A 17,578-nucleotide genomic window follows, 5' to 3' on the forward strand; every position below is an offset into this window, starting at 1 on the left:
ACCTTTAAAGCTAAAATGGTTCACATCAGAATCATGACACATATTAAAATGCCTGGGTATTGAGTGATTCTCCAACTTATTGCGAATACTTCTTACATGTTACTGAATTCGTTATCTCAAAGGTCTTTTTGTCTTTCCTACATACCCAAAACCACAGGAACATTCAATCATATAAACTACATACGTGGCGGAACAATTAATGATTTCTTTGATCTTATATTCTTCACCTTTTTTACACGAAAGAGTTTATTCTCTTGACTATAGAACTTGCAGATACAATGGTTACATTTATGAAACCCTTTCGGTTTTACTAACCAACCTGATTCGTTCATACTGGGAACAGTACTGAGCATGCTAGGGGCTAGTATTTCTTTCAAGTTCCTAGCTTTCTTAAAAACTATTTTTGGCTTTGGTGGTAATGTAGTATTCAGGACTTCGTCCATTTGTAGAACATTCCAATGTTAGAGAAATTAGGCTTTTATTTTTATTTCTCCTTGACTGAATGTAGTGATGAAACAAAGATTCTCTTTGTTGTTTTGTGTGTTTTTATTCTTATAAATTAGAAGGTCTGATCTCTCTGTGGAATCAGTTTTGATTAGAGCCTGCTGGACAAGATCTTGAGGATAACCCCATTTCTATGAATCTGGATGCATATATATCCAATTGATCTTTGCATGATTCTTGATTGCTACAGTTCCTTTTAATCCTACAGAACTGTGAATAGGGAATGTTGGTTTTCCAACCTTTCTGGTAACCACTTTTATAGTGTAAGTAACTATTTTTGTTGAACTTTTTGATGTCATTTTTGGTCTCTATTACATTATTCTGGGCCACTAATACTAGGTCCAAATAGTTTATTTCTTCACTGTCAAATTTATAAGTGAAAGTGAGGTTGTATGTATTATTACTAATATGTAAGATAAAATTCTCAAAAACTTCTTTATGACCTTTCCAAACAATTAGGATATCATCTATGTATCTTTGATATAGTATTATGTGTTCCAGAAAAGGGTTATTTTTGTATATATTTTCATTCTCCCAACTTCCCATGTGCAAATTCACAAAGCTAAGTGCAAAAACTGTCCCCATTGTGGTACCACATGTTTGCAGATAAAACTCTTCTAAAAATCTAAAATAGTTATGCTTTAAAATGAATTCCATCAACTGACCAATAAAATTCCTATGATTTTCCTCTAAATCTGGATCCAATCTCATAAATTCCTGACTAGATTCTATACCTTTGGTATGTATAAGGTATATAAGGATTGTACATCAATTGTAACCCAGCTAATATCATCCTGCCAAATAAAACCTTCTAATTTTTATAAAATAGCTGTCATATATTTTACATATGATTTCAAACTCTTAACATTTTATTCAAAAAGATTTCTATATATTCTGATATATGGGTTGTAGCAGAATTAATGCCGGCAATAATTGGTCTGCCTGGTGGTTTCTCGAGGGTCTTATGTACTTTTGGAAGGAAATAGAAAATTGGAATGTTCGGATTATTAATAATAAACTACTGAAATTCATCTTTACTTAGAATACTGTTTCTGAGTCCTTCTAAAAGTAAATCTCTGAGATCTGATATAAATTCGGGAGTGGGGTCTTTCCTAAGAGTTCTATATCAATTTTTGTCATTCAATAATCTCAGTGCTTCTAACTCGTAATCAGCACGGTTCATGACTACAAGTCCCCCCCCACATTGTCAGCAGGTTTTATAACTATGGATAAATCTTGTCAGCTGTTTAAGAGCCTGTTTTTCAAAATTCATGAGATTGTCTCTTATTTTTGGACACACCAAGTCCTTACATATATCCTTCTTAACTAGCTTATAGAACATTTCTATTTGGCTACTTTTAGATTCCAAGGGGTAGAATTTGGAAGGCAATTTTAAACCAGATTTGTTAATTGTAGATTCATAAGTATTTATCTTTATTGTTTATTTACCTTTATGAAATAACCTGGGTTCACTTTATGTTTTATTAATTACACTAGTCCTGCTTTTATATATTTATTAATACTGGCATTAGTCACTTTTGTGTCTTTTGAACACTAACTGTACAATCGTCTTATTCTGTATGTAAATTCTTGTCCATTCTGGAATAGCGCTGCCCAGCAATAATCCTATATTTATTTTGAACTTATCAAAAATGGCAGCCTCCATGATCTACACAAATATGGGCACTGGCTTCACATCATCTAAGATATGAGTGCCTGAGAAAAGAGTCACACTAGAGGCTAAAGTGATGCCTTGGACACAATTTAATATAGAAACATGAAGCCATATTCATGGTCTGCAAAGTGCAAGACTGCACTATGCTTATCGTATTCACGTGGGAACTTAGAACTCCCGCGCATGCGTGAATCGCGCTTGCGACCGTTGACAATCACCTGGAATGGATCATGAATCTCATAGATATGGGTATAAATATATGGGTCACACTGGACTATCCCCATTGCTAATTCAACTCCTGAAGAAGTCCCCAGGGACCCAGAGGGATGAAACGCATTGAGACAGAGAATTGGACCTCATGATATACCTCCATTATGTTTGGATAGATAAGCTTACTGTTTACTTTAACATTGTACAAGTCTTTTTTGTGTCTTTAATTAAAGTGTATGTGTTTTTAAAAAGTACTACACTATTGGAGGCTTGTTTTCTCTCTTTCTGTTTCTACATGGCATATACGTATGGTTCTATGAATTGGAGCTTAATGGAAACCTGTATGGAAAGATCTCATTTATGCTGACCCATAGAAAGAATACAGCTGGTATGAGGCTTTTTTTATAAATGGGTGCTGGTGCTTTTTAATACATCTATTAATAGAATGAGTGGAGTGCTTCTTACACAGTTATTTATTATTTTTGTCAATCACCTTTCTGTTGCATGAGAACACTGCTAAATGTCTATACACTGTATATATATTTTTATCAGGTTACACTATGTTTCTGTTTGTTTTTCACTTTTTTTTAGATAAACATCGTGCGACTTGTATATGAAGATACCTTGGGATAATCAAGACTGTGTGGACACTTGTTGAAAGATCTGCCACAGAGATCCTAATTTAAGATTGGTACACTGAAGGCGCTGCTCTTTCACACACATATATATATATATATATATAAAGAATTTTATGAAATATAATTGTATGGAATATGACTGTATGAAATATGACAGCATCTTTGTACATCGGTAAAAGGGATATATTACCATGCATCGTGTTTTGAGGTTCTAATTTATTGCATTAAAAATATAGGCTTTGGTCCAATATTCATCACTGATAACATGTGCAATCAAGCCTTTCTGTGACCAGGATGGAAAGCCCCTAAAATGTATACTCTTCACCTTTGAATCTTTTTTAAATATTATCCTGCAAAATTAAATCTTGTCTATTGCATATGGGATAAATATGCTATCTCACTTTCAGAAAAAACACCCACGTAGTTGTATTGTACAAGTTTGACTTATAGTGGAGCTAGGACCTTCCACTACTACCACCATCTCTTCTAAATTGTCCACACATTTTAAATAGGATAAGTAACTATTTTTGTTGAACTTTTTGATGTAATTTTTGGTCTCTATTACATTATTCTGGGCCACTAATACTAGGCGGTTGAAATTCCAGCGTTCAAAATACTGGTGCCAGAATCCAGACAGCAGTCGGATTCCCAGCGCCAAGCTGCATCCCAATGGTAAGTATTACAGTTAGGGGGAGGGTTAGGGTTAGACTGTGTGGGAGAGGGTTAGGTTGCAGGGGGGTTAGGTTTAGGCTGCGGGGGGGAAGGTTAGGGTTAGGCTGCAGGGAGGGAAGGTTAGGGGGAGGGTTAGGGTTAAGTTGTGGGGGAGAGGGTTAGGGTTAGGCACTAGGGGATGTAAGGTTTGGGCTGCAGGGGGGGGTTAGGGTTAGGCTGCAGGGGAGGGTTAGTGTACTTACCTAGTTGGGTCGGGATTTTGACTGTCGGCATACCGCTGTCAGATTGTGACTGCGGGAATCCAGACCGCTGGGATCCCTTATCGAACCCTTTTAAATCCCTACCCCTCTGCTGTATTACATGGTTTACCAGGTGCCAAATTACAGCTTCTCAGTGGATTTACTTCTATCTCTAAATGAGCCCCTGTGTGTGTATCATACTTGCCAACTCTCCTGGAAGGTCCAGAAGAGTCACAAATTTGGAGCTGCTCTCTTGGCCTAACAATAGAGTTGGCCAGTCTCCCGGTGCCGTCCACTCCCTGACTAAAGTGGCTGGCCAGGTGGTTTGAAGATGCAATTTGCAAATTGTGATAAATAGCGACTTTGAACAGTAGGAGGAGGTGTCATAATGCTGTGTAGCCCCAAACCTGGCAGTAACATGCCACAAATTGTGGCTTTAAACAGCTGGTGACTGGGCCAGAATGATGAGAATGCAGGGGCCTTGCCCGTTGCCTCATGGAGGGGTTTGATGAAAGTAGGCAAGTATGGTGGATGTGCACATGGCAAATAAATCAAGGGGTGAGAGCTAGGGCAGAATTTAATTGAAAATGCTGACAGAGAAATATGTTGAGGGTACACAAAGCAATGAATTGTAGCAGAGGGTGCTGAGGGAGAAAAAAGTGATGGTGGTGGGGAGAAATTAATGATGGCTGATGGTGAGAAATATAGTGATCATAGGGCAGTGGAGGTAAGAGGATCTGAAGCTGCTGGTCAAAAATAATTTGAGGGTAATGAGAGAAAATGAATTGAAGAAGAGGGTGCTGGGAAGAAATTGGGACGGTGAAGGTAGAGAACTGAAGTGAGTGAGAGGGTGGTAAAAAATTAATTTACTTGAATGGCATGAATTGAGCTGATGGAATTAATTGACTGCAGTGTGCTCTGCATTATTTCTGCTCTGCATCTGGCAAAACGTTATTAGGGCATCTCTCTAACATTTAGCAACCCATACTGTATGTATATAAAAATAGCTTTCTTAAAAATATACTTTATTCAAAGTCTCGTCATAAATAAGTAATTGAATTTACAAATACATTACTATATTAACACAAATATTTGCAAGGAAGAATATGAAATAGGATTGAGTTCAGGTCATGCAAAGATTATACTTTGTTGGTGTCATTTCACTAGGATCAGAGCAGCTACTGTAGTCGTTCTTCAAGTCTAGGTGCACGTAGACAGCAGAAGATGGGAAGGGGCAGGACTAAATAACATACAGCCAATCACTGCATTATAACATATTATAGTATCTTGACACAAACTGCTTTAACTCCAGATGTAGGAAAGTTTGAAGCATGATGGGCTTGGGCAACATGTAGCAAATCTATGCATTCAGTGTTATGTAACATCAATAGTGCTTTTGGCTCTTGTCAAAGTGCTGAAGAATTATTGTGGTGTTAATGGAACTTCTACATAGAACAAAATTAAAACAACCAAATTATTCTAGACTTGTATAATTGTAATGACTGTACTGAAACATGGAGAAGTCCTCACTGTAAACATTCACAAGTTGTGTAAGCAGATTCGGAGGAATGGAGTCCAGATAGCTTCTGCTTATTTCATAATTTGTACGTGCATCACTAGAATGATGCTTCATGCCGGGGTAAGTCAGATTTATGGGGGCCCCAATGAGCTTCAAAACAAAATCTGCATCCTGTTTTATTGTTTCATACTTGCCGATAACGTCATAATGGATATTGCATGGATCACAGAGGTTATACATTGGTCTCCAATGAGGATCTCTATAGTGCGGCTTTTTTCTAACAATGAAGCGAGCAAACTCTTCGAAAGTAATTTGTTCTGTGGAGTTGCTATTCTTTCGAACAGCTTTTTTAATTGACTGTGCAATAGTTTTACTATAGTATGTGTCATCTTCATGGAGGAACTTGTCTCTGTAGGCCGAAACCACCCTCTGTAAAGGATCTCGAGTGAACATGACTTTGGTATAATTTGCAAGAAGCTGTCTCTGCATAGAACGAGGGTACGAGCTTAACTTCATTAGTAAACTAGAGGTAGGAACCTGGTAATGCTTAAGCTCAGTTACTGTGAGCCCTAAAGATTTGTTTAATAGAAGTATTACTCTCTTCCAGTTGGAGCAGCCCACTTTTGGCACCTCACAATATATGAATTTGTGGCTGTGTTCCACGTACAACTGAGCAGCGACTCTACTGTCCAGTGAAAAGTCAGACTTGGTGAGATTGTTTCTTTCACAAAAAGACTTCACAATAGACTTTCGGTGTTCTCGAGTAACTTCGTTTGGAAAACTGTCTGCAAAAGAAAGATATTCATTGTCAGTAATGTAACTAAACATAAACATAGACATGCTGTACTGTACTTATTTTAAAACATGTATTATTTTCTTCTATTTATATGTCACCAAGTGTCCACCGAGCCTTACAGAGAAAATTAAAATTTGACTGTACGTACAAACAGGGCAATGTACAATGTACAGTACAGATGGTACAAGGGGAAAAATCAATCAGTGAGATTTTAAAACAATTTCTGTAAGAGCCAATAAGTAACAGCACCGCTCAATGACCTGGAGCTCCGGGAATGGCTGACAGAAGCTTCTCTTATTTTTTCATCAGAACATAACGGCATCTCTTGATGGAATTATGTTTATAGTCTTACCTGCTGTAGCAGAGTGCCTGTAATCTTAACGCATTGTTAAGCTTCTGACCAGTGCCCTAACTAGGGGTGTGTGACCGGAGCCACCACTCAGAAAACAGAGGTCAGTGGCCGGCACCATCGCCACCCCACAGCCTTTGTTTCTGGCAGCTTTTAAATGCTCCTGGCAGGCACCCTGCAGTCTGTGCCGCTGATTAGAACATCCTCAACGTATAGCTTTAGGTGAGTTTAGGCACCTGTTTTCGTGGTTTTGTAATGGATGTATTATTTTGACATTTTAATTTATTATTCTCAGATTTGTATTTAATGTAACCACATGCCTTATATAAGGTTGTTTTAAGTTAATAGGAGCAATGCTATTACAGATCATATCAATAGCAATGTACAATAGTAGCCTTTCCATTATATGCTCAACTGTGATAATGGTGCCAATTATTCCAGGGGCAGATACAAATTATATGCTTATAGTTTTTAACTATATGTTTACATGAATGTGTTTGTATATATAATATACCTATATTATAAGGAAATTTATACATAAGGTTTCATACTACTGCATAATGATTAACAATCAAATATTTGAAAGTCTCGTGAAAGGAAGTTGCAAATTGGAGGTAATTTAGCAAGGATCGCAATTGCAAAGCTGCACGCAGGCTATAGATATATGATGTATGCACGCAGGCAGCTTTGTAATTACGTAATTGCTATTATACAAATGCAGCAGAAGATGTATGACATCCCCTGCTGCATTTGCGATCCCAGCACTGTGATGGAGGTCACAGACTGGGATCACCATCGCGACCATCGGTGGTCGAAGGCCGCAATGGTGGACGGCACCGGGCCACCAGCCAGCTGAGTAACCCTCAGCTTAGAATTGCAGAAAGCGGGTTTTAGGATGGTGCACTGATGTAGATATATACATACAGAAACCGGCATATAGGAAAACAGCGGGGAGAGAATTCACATCATATCCGGTGGTGCATCCGAGAGTTAAATTAACATCAAAATTCAAACATAAAAAGAAAACTCTTGTTGCTGGGGCTTAACTTAACTTTTAATAATATGAAACTTGACTCACAAAACACAGAAAGAATAATAGTGGCACAATAATAGGTTAATTTGATGATAACCCTTAATGACACTCAAGCTGTATAGTTGCCTGATCACAATTACATATTCAGCCTCACATCAAATGTTTCCAAACTCCTCCTATAAATAGCTTCACTTAAATGTATCAATTTTCCTTGTATAAAAGTAGTTGGAAAGGAGCTTACATATAGTGCAAAATCTGGTGTCTACTTTTGGTCTTTTTGTCAATGGACCTTGGACGACCAATGAGAGGGCCAATTTGATTGTGCAGTAATATGTAAAAAGTCCTGCATCTGCTTTTGGCTGGGGTCCGGATGGCTGTGAGGGTCCCAGGCAGTGAGAGTACAGAGGAAAGGTAAGGAGGCAAAAAGCGTGGGAGAGAGTAATATCTGCACTTAAAACTTCAGCACAAATTTTAGGATCAAATCATATCACATTTTATGGTCATAACGACTCAATGGGCGGCATGCATAACGCATCTCATTCGTGATGCAATGCATTCTGCCGGTCATTGCATGTATGCCGGTGTTGGTAACGCTGGTATGCATGATGATCCCTGCAACGGACCTCTCTGTCAGTAAGAGCAGCCCTTTGCGGTGGAGAGTTCCAGATCTATGACCCAAAAGCCCCTCCGGCGTCCTTCTGTGCATGCGCGGAAGGGTGTGCATTCGGCAGGGGGGGGCTGCTGGGAGGGATCCGGTTGGATCCCTTTATCAGCTTCTACCTATAGAAGCTCATAGGCTTCTATAGGTAATGCCATCAGGTTACCCACCGCAGCCAAGTCCCGGAGTGGGGATTTGTGCATATGAAAAGAGCGGTCAAACCTGCATTCTGGATCTTTCGGCTACATTCTCTTTACCCCAGCGGCCTCAATGAGAACATTGATTTTGAATCTTTTGCTTGAGGACTTATAGTCAGCTTATTTTCCTAGTGATCAATAGATGTATAGGATGATTAATTTTGTTCTCATATTTTTGAAATTAGGATCCTTTGTCCCATTATATTAAAAAAAAAAATAATAATTATATTTTTTTGGTGGTTATGTAAAGGTAACTCCAAATGTGCCTTATGGTCCTATTAATACATGTACAGTATGTTTATTGGGGATTTGCCCCATATAAGTGAGTTAATATATACGCCTAGAATTATGGAGCTTTCTTGGACTGAGAGGTATCTAAGTTGTTAACTAGAGATACAGATATATTATAACTTCCTTGTCTGATTTTGGAACATTTTTAATACACTTTTATAACTTGTGATTTGCATAATTTTGCTGGATTAAGTGTCTTTAGATAACAGGATTTATCCAATACTAATATTATAATAGCAACAGAAGATATTTACATCATTATAGGCTCGAACTAATACAAGATAGGGAGTTTGAAGCTTATGAAGAGTGTTTCGTTAGTATAATTATAGTCTTTAATGAACACACATAATGTTAACAGTAATTATGCAATAAATGTGGTCACTATCATAAAATCTAAATATAATGTTAAGGATTATATATAATTAGGGGTGTATACTTGGTCTAGAAGTGAGTTTATTTTCTTATTAATTTGTCACACATCCGCAACATAGCTGAGGTGCGTTATTGATATCGGTGTACAATAGGTGTATCAAACTTCGCAAAATAGGTGAATAAACAATTAGTTACAGAAAAATAGAGATTAATTTTGAATAATATAGATTGTGAGCCTTAGTGTGCCCATTTATAAGTGTGGACTTTGAGTAATCATCATTTATATATTTCTTTATCTCTTTCTGTATGAAGAAAAATATTAGAACAATATTCCTCATCCTTTCTCGTAAATAATGGTGGAAACACAGATAAGTTTTGAGTTACTTATGATGTATGAACATTTCTGAATCCCCTGTGGTGTAGAGGTAAGATAGAGTGATGGATGTACCTAGTCAAGGGTTCGATTCCCGGATGGGAAATTTATTAAACTTAAAATTTATTTTTCTTAAGCCATGAGATACTTAATGATATGCAATTATATCTGACTCTCCTGTAGTGTAGAGTAAAATAGAGTGGTAGATATGTTTAGAGTCAGGAGTTCGATTTCCAGATGGGAAATTGATTAATTCCAGTATGTATTATTGACATAGATAGTAAGGGTTTTATTATAGCAGTTAGATGTTTCCCGATTTCTATGTATATGTTTTATATATGTATTTGTTTATTTATATATTTTTTATATATGTAAAGCATATTGAGCTATACATTTTTTAATGCTATAGGAATTATATAGACAAAACGTCTTGAGTATTGTCCCATGTATTTTGGATGCATATAGTGATTAGGAACAACAGGTGTCACTCACCTGATAGAACTTATAATTAAGAATGGTTGCTCCAATCACTGCCCTTTGATGTTGATATATAAGAACAGTAAGTTCTAACTATCATTACTCTTTGATAAAGCTCTCATATGCTATAGTGAAACACATCAGAGGACCCCCATATTGGCAGCACTTTGATCTGTGACGGAGACACCGGAATGTCTTGCTAATACAAACCTTGCAGAGGAGGCACAGCAAGTGCACACAATAACACCACGGTGTATGCAGTGGACCCGGTGGATGTATGCGGCCGAATCAAGCTGGAACACACAGGAGCTAAACAAGACTGCTGGAGCAGAGCTGCCCCAATTAGGCTACTTTCCAGAGCAACTCCACTGACCAGGTATATCCAGTGCGGTCAAAGCTTGTGACACCAATTAAGCTATTCACTTATCACCATTACGGTCTTATCCCTTTTGGGACAGTTAGACCATATATGACTTTTACGGAACATCTCTCACGGATTTTCCTATTGATTTGATATACTCTCAAGTGGAGCACTATTAATTCATTGATGGACAGTACAGTATGTGCTTTTTCTATTAGGTGTTCTTATGGGACATTATTATAAAATGTATTGAATTTTACACTATATAGATCACTTTATTTTGATCTATGAATTATAGTCGAATATTCCTAATATTATACAAGGAAGTGTATTGTTGTATATTTGTATTTTATTTTTATATGTGATTATTATTATTATTTTTATTAGTATTATTATTATTATTATTATTATTATTGGGAAACCTGACTGCTATATAATTTTCTGCCATTTCACAACTTGGTTCTAATAAATTAGCACAGTCCTATTTGTATTTATTCACTTGACTGCATTTTTACCCTTGATGCATCTCGCCCAATTTGCATTGAATTACCATTGCTTTAGTCCCATGAAAAACATTCTACCAAAAAGGATTTTGTGCAGATTATCAGTGTTTGCACAAAATGGACAGATGTATTAAAGAAGAGCCCCGTCTGCAAACACCCCAACATCTACTGATAGCTCTCTTACCAGGTGGTATGAAGGGTTAATGAGAGTGCCAGAAAAGATGTGTGCTACACCAGGGCGCATAGTCAATGCATTTCCAGTAAACGCAGCAGCAAGATGGTGCATGGGATGCAAAGGCATATTTGTGCATGGCTATAAGCAGTGGTCAAAGTGGAAATTTAGAAGTGGCATATGGTAAATGCTGTTTTTACTTGGAGAAAATGCAAAATAACACACACGAGAGTATCAAAACAATGTATGAGAGTGAGAAATATGATTACAATATAATGAGTACATCAAGAGGTTTACTGTACAGTGCAAAGCCATTTAAGTAATAATTTCTGTTTACAAGAGAAATTTATTGGACACTGGGGATTTAAACACATTAGATACATCCGTATGCTGACACATAGTAGTAAAAGGATTCTCTCATTCATGTACACCAGAAAATCTTACATACATTTCAGCTGACACTGGCACTATTGTATACCGCCCAACATTATAGATCCTGGAAGAGGGATAACTTGCGTGCCAATGGCGTGCGCTCCCAAAAGGGGGCGTAAAGATAGCTTGGCCTCGCCCCCCATTCCATCACTCTGGCGGTGTCCCCAGCTCTCCCGGAGATGCTGGGCTGTCCCCAGAGACTCTCCACACACTGTGTAGATGCCATGCTGAGCAGCAGCGTGTGCTTCTCTAATTTCACCACACACCGCGGGACATTGAAGCCCGCAGCTCAGAAATACATGGGCCGGTCAGCTTCATTCCTGTCAGTGGCAGCACCAGCAACCTCTTTCCCCGACTCAGCTCACACTGCTCCTCTGCTTGAATGATGTTGGGGGGGAACAAAAACACTGATTCTCCCCCTGGATCTGCCCCAGGCTGAGAGGTGCATCAATACTTTTTTTTTCATGTTTTGTTTTTGTAGTGGGTGTGATCACACATCCACAATGAGGCCATGCCCCTTATAGTACCCTGGCCCTGGCCTTATAGTACCTGGCCCGCCTCAGCTGCTGCATCTGAGGGCATAGCTATCGGATCACTTGCGTGGACATCGGGCATCTGAGTAACCTTCACTTGAGAGTGATTTTGCCAATGGGGGTCCACTCACATCTCTTCTTTGCATATCCGAGCAGTGCTCAACTTCCAAATCATTATCATGTTTTGGTTTTGGCAAAACCACCCTCGAAGTGTTTTTGGTTCGGATTCAGTTTTGATTTTGGATTGCTTTAAAATTGATAAAAATAGCTAAAATCATGTAACTTGGACCTGTTTTTGTTCCTATAGTGTTATTAACACCAATAACATTAATTTCCAGTCATTTCCAGACAGTTTTGACCACCTCACAGCACCTGAAATCAAATATAAAATACACAAGATCTGGTTTTTAGATCCGAGCATAGCCGTAATTATTGTTGTGTGACCGGTGCTCCCGAAGAGAGTGCAGGCCTCTGTGGGCAGCACCGTCACTAGCAGGGAGCCCTACCCACATGGAGGTGCCAGTCTTGCACTTGCCAGTCAAGGGCTAGATTTCACTAAACCAAAGGAACCCTATGCTCACTGGTTTATAGTTAATTAGACAAAACCATTATGCCACTGGGGCTAGTTGAGTGACTCAGGGGACATGCTGTTTTGCTTTTAGCTTTACATTAAATGTGTGCAAAAGTCCAATTGGACAGTACTGGTACTACAAGGTCAAAATTTTATTTTGGGAGTTACATTCGCAAAATCATAATGCATGAATGGCACAATCACCCAACAAAAGTGAAGCCAGCTGTTCTTTTATGCTTGCTACATCTGATAGAAAATAAGCAAGAGGCAGATATACCAAGCACCAACCCTGAAAATGTGCTAAATATAGATTCCTTAGCTGCCAACTAGCAGCAACCTGTGAAGATTGCCAACTCCAAGGGAACAGTTCTTATGTAAATAGTAAAGCTATTGAGAAAGACGTGCTATACGTAGAAACGCGTTGAAGTTACAGGTGCTATTCCTAGTGCTTTGTCTTGTGTCCACCATAGCGAATGTGCCTGGGAACACAATTTTTCAAGAACTGAGGATGGCCATTGCATTTGGATGTCCACTTTGGCCCTCCAACATTTACCACTACTACAGTCGTATTACCTCTGGATGGCCCACTTGGCTTAACTCACTGTGGATACTTTTTGATCACCAGCCAAGTCATGGCTTGTTTGAATACCCACTGGAGTCCTGTCCTTTCTCCCAGACTTCCATAACACCCGGCACGCTTGTACGGCTAACGGATATTCATAATATGTACCTCGGGGTGATTCTTCTATTGAGGTCCGAAGTCAATGAGTATCATTGAGGATAACTGCTGCTTTACTATTTACATAAAAACAAGGTTTATACACATCGGACTCTATATTTATGAAGTCTGTTACAATTTGACTATTCACTATGGAGGAATAATCTCTATGTATTTTTGCAACCTTCCTACTTGCCTCACTTGCTATTTATTTATTTTATATCACCGATTTTAACCAATTTGTTATTATTAAAGAGACCCAATAAAAGTTATATTTTAATAACCAATTCTCCTGTGCACCACAAAGAACAAATCCTTTTTCCTTTTCTGCATCCTACACAGATAGGTGACAGCAGTGCCCTCACCCACAACTCACACTAATGTCACTGTGTGTTTATTGTGCTTTATCATTGGAAATCCAAAGCTATTGTTCCCTGGAATCAGAACAGAACAGCATTCCACAGAAACAAATGTATTTTTCTGATGTCTTTTGTATATGTTTTTGTATATGTTACATGGAGGGATAATGTTGTAATCTACTCTTAATTATACTATGAAAGTTATGTCTTAAATACAATGTAAATGAACTAACAAAGAGTGTCCCCACAAAGGAATCACTCTCCTCTTTCTGCCCTAGCAGAAAACCTAACGTCTATAATTGATGTACATTTTTGATTCCGGGGTGCATCACCAACACATAAGATTGTTTTTGATGCATTTATATAAAAATATCACTTTCTCTATATTGTTGGTATCTTATGAATTTCTTATATATTATACTGGAATCCTGTGTGGAGATTCCCTTCCCCTCTCCCCAACTTTAAACATCACACAGCCCAGCTGCACTGAATTGAAGCATTGAACACACCTGTACCCGTAGAGCAGATTTGTACCATTATTTAGAGCAGACAAAGAGAAACAACTGTACTTTTCCAAACACACATAAGGAAGAGAATTATCTTTTTATGTTGATGAAGCTTGTCTTAAGTTTTGACAAGTCAATTTTTTTGTAACAAATGCTACAATATGGTCTCACCACTGTTATAATGGACATTTTTCCTTCTTACTGTTAAGCGCTTGCACTTTTTATTGAGTTAATACATGACTACTTGACAGTACTACAGACAGGGGTGGGCTAGGCCAGGTGGCCTGGGCCAGACCCCTCTTCAGTGGTTAGGACTGCCACACTGTCGGCTATGTAGTGGTTGATGTAGCCACAGGCCAAATATGCTCCAACTGACTTAGTGCCAGCCATGCTGCTCACTGACCACCATCTAGCTGCAGAACTAAGTCACAGCCACCACAGCTGCCTGCCAGTACTCCAGCTTCATGAATAAGTGCCCAACTCCTGCAAACAATGCTGACATGGTATAATATTGTCACTATTAGCAGAGTACCGGTTGGGTTATGGGGGATGCAGAGCTTATTAGCAGGAGACTACTTGCCCCATAACCTACTGTATTAGTATAACTGTGTAACAGTACAGTGCACAGCAGCAATGCTAGATGTAGTAGTCCCCAGACAGTAGCGCCTGTCAGAGGATAGACCTCTCACTGAGCCCCAACATATCCTAGAGACAACCTGCTCAGTATACCAGAGGATGGAGGCTGCACCAGAGAACTCCTCATCCAACACCATCCCCCTCCCTTGCTCAAGACTGCCTCTCATCACACGACATAACGTGAGCATCATACACAATGACATCTCACCTGTAATCAGAAAATGGAAGATTATGCAAACATAACAATATTTAATAATTGAAATATCTTCCTGTCCACATTCCTACAAGAAAACATTTTGAGCTTGAAAATGACTTGCGGTCAAAATTTAACTGGATACATAAGATAAAGCATCCTCTATCAGTTCCTCGATAAAGAGGTATTTAATAGTAATGTTGATGGGCCTCTCTGAACTAGTAATGTTTTAAATTACACTTAGTCCCAAAAGTAAGTTGTGCAACTGCAAGTTTCTTCTTTCCTATTTCTTCCATTGCAGTTGGGTACACAACACTTGATTCATTCATGCTTTTTTTTACATTTGTTTTGAATTTCAGGACCCATAGTAGACTTCCACTCTTGCCAATCACAATTTGGTTTAGGTTCTGGGGTGCGTAATGAATGAGTCCAGCAAACTTCTCACTACTTTCTTGGAGATTTCCCCTTGATGCTCCTCGTGGAACTCCTGTTCCTAGAATGACTGAGTACATTTGTTGTCTCACTTTCTAACATGCTTTCAGCTGCAGGCATATCCAGCAACACATGTCTCTGTAGCTGTATGATTCTCTGGTTGACATTAGCTAAAGTAGTCTCATGAAACAAAACGTCCTGTGATAGTATGAGCTTCCTGTTGTTAGGGTCCCATAGAAGGTAGCTTTTTCTGTGTTTACAGTATCCCAACTCGAAGGAATTGTGATCAAGTTTTTTGCATTTTCTCTTTAGGTATGTGAGCCTAATATCGATTCCTAATTAAAACCTCTATGCAATCCTGTCTATACCTTCTAAAATCCTGCCTATACTTTCTAAAATTGTCGCTATTTAGCGTAATGAGTCGCACAGTAAATAAATGCTTTCAGACTTTGAATGTGGTTCCAAAGCACAAAAAAGTTATTATTCAATATAAAAACAGATGGTTACACGCTGTGAACTAAAGACAATTAGCGCAAATTAATCATACAGACCCAAGGTACAGTTGTTATATACACATGCGCTCTGGGCCCAGATACCGGCATCAGCATTAGAAACCTCCGTCAACAGCACAGCAAGTAGACAAGACTGGGGTCAGAGCGCACATATATACTCTTACAGGGATAGGCAATACAATAGATAAGTTTGACATGATTCCATTGGTTCTTCTTAAAGGTGCTTCTGTTACAGGATAGTTCATAGGTCAATTTGAATAGACACAAACAGCCTCTAACAACCCTTTGTGTCCTTTTTCCCACTGCTAATCTAAGCTGTTAACATTACAGAGTACATTTTAATGTTTTAACTCTCTATAGTCCATAGTTTGCAGACGCATGTTGTGATCTTTTCACCGATGATACCGGAAATCTGTGAAGACACAGTGGATCAGTACAACACCCAAACATGGTCTGCTTACCATGTACTAAACTTTAGATATCAAATAACCTTTATTACACAACATTAATAATTACTGCATAAACCTTGGATATTACACTTTAATGCTAGGGAACCTTTTATGTAAGTGTGCAGTGTGTAAGTATTGGGAAATTGGGAAAAGACGCTAGTTAGCGTTGTGCGACTATGTGTTTTGTGGAGTACACCATGGTACGTGTTTTTGCAGGGATAATCATTTTATATGTTTTAATGACTGTCTGTATTTGTATGGTGAGGACCTTTTAACTTCTTTCTATTGCGTTGGAATCGCACGACTCTAAATAATAGCATCGCCTTATGTACTTATAATGGCAAGTTTCCCTAAAATGGTGCTGGGCAGCCAGTCGCAAAATGGCGTCTCATTGCCATTCGCAAAATGGCGTCGCCCTGTTCTAATTTTAAACCGATCCTGTCTCAGCCAATTATCCAGCTTCGACAGTCCACCCTTTGATAGCACACAATATGCTATCATACTGTGATCTGAAAATTAATTTAGGCTTACATTATGACATATTATTCAATGTTATACTACGGAATGGCACAAGGTGGTTCTTAATCCATCAATAATGTGTCCCTAGGAGGGGACATAAAACTACCCCTATACGCACACCGCGGATCTTGGGAGATCATGGGAAAGATGTGGGGATGCACCAATCCTATAAAGGAAGTCTTGAGGGGGAATAGGGACTTACATTATTTAAAAATAACATTTTAATAATTTATGCATGTCTAAATCTTATACATTATACGATGGTACCTGCTAGTTCAGGGTTGTAATGCAGTCCTTAATTTACCTCAGTATTCATATTGTTACTACTGACCACCATCATAATTTAATTCTTCTGGTTTACCTTATCTTACATTTTCCACATTTCAACATAGTAGGAACACACCGGACACATATGCCAATTACTATGATGACAACCAGTATGAAGATCAGGAGTTTACCTATGCTTGCAATAATTTCCTGGACCCACTCTCCTAGACCTGAGAACCATTTCACTGGGTTCAACCATGAAACCCATTCCTCTACCTTCTCCTATACTTCAGCCACTGAAGCATTATGGTTCTTTCAAAATTCCCATTTTAATTGCAGAACTTCATCCATCTTCCAGTCTATCACCTCCTTGTGATCGCTGGTATCATTTGTAATATAAGTGCAACATGTT

General features: G+C 38.5%; 1 protein-coding gene across 1 annotated transcript in view; it reads right to left on the reverse strand.

Annotated features, from left to right (window-relative positions):
* Window positions 1–585: 585 nt before the first annotated feature.
* LOC148525061 (carbohydrate sulfotransferase 9-like) overlaps window positions 586–17,578 on the reverse strand; it is a 59,903-nt gene continuing 42,910 nt past the window's right edge. Inside the window, exons 2-3 of the mRNA XM_088471185.1 lie at window positions 5,424–6,242; window positions 586–680 (exon numbers count right to left, since the gene is read on the reverse strand). Coding sequence (XP_088327311.1) covers window positions 586–680; window positions 5,424–6,242 — 914 coding nt within the window. The remainder of the gene's footprint in view (window positions 681–5,423; window positions 6,243–17,578) is intronic.

Source organism: Taudactylus pleione, unplaced genomic scaffold (genome assembly GCF_031769625.1).
Source record: "Taudactylus pleione unplaced genomic scaffold, aTauple2 ptg000113l, whole genome shotgun sequence".
NCBI classification, from domain to species: domain Eukaryota; kingdom Metazoa; phylum Chordata; class Amphibia; order Anura; family Myobatrachidae; genus Taudactylus; species Taudactylus pleione.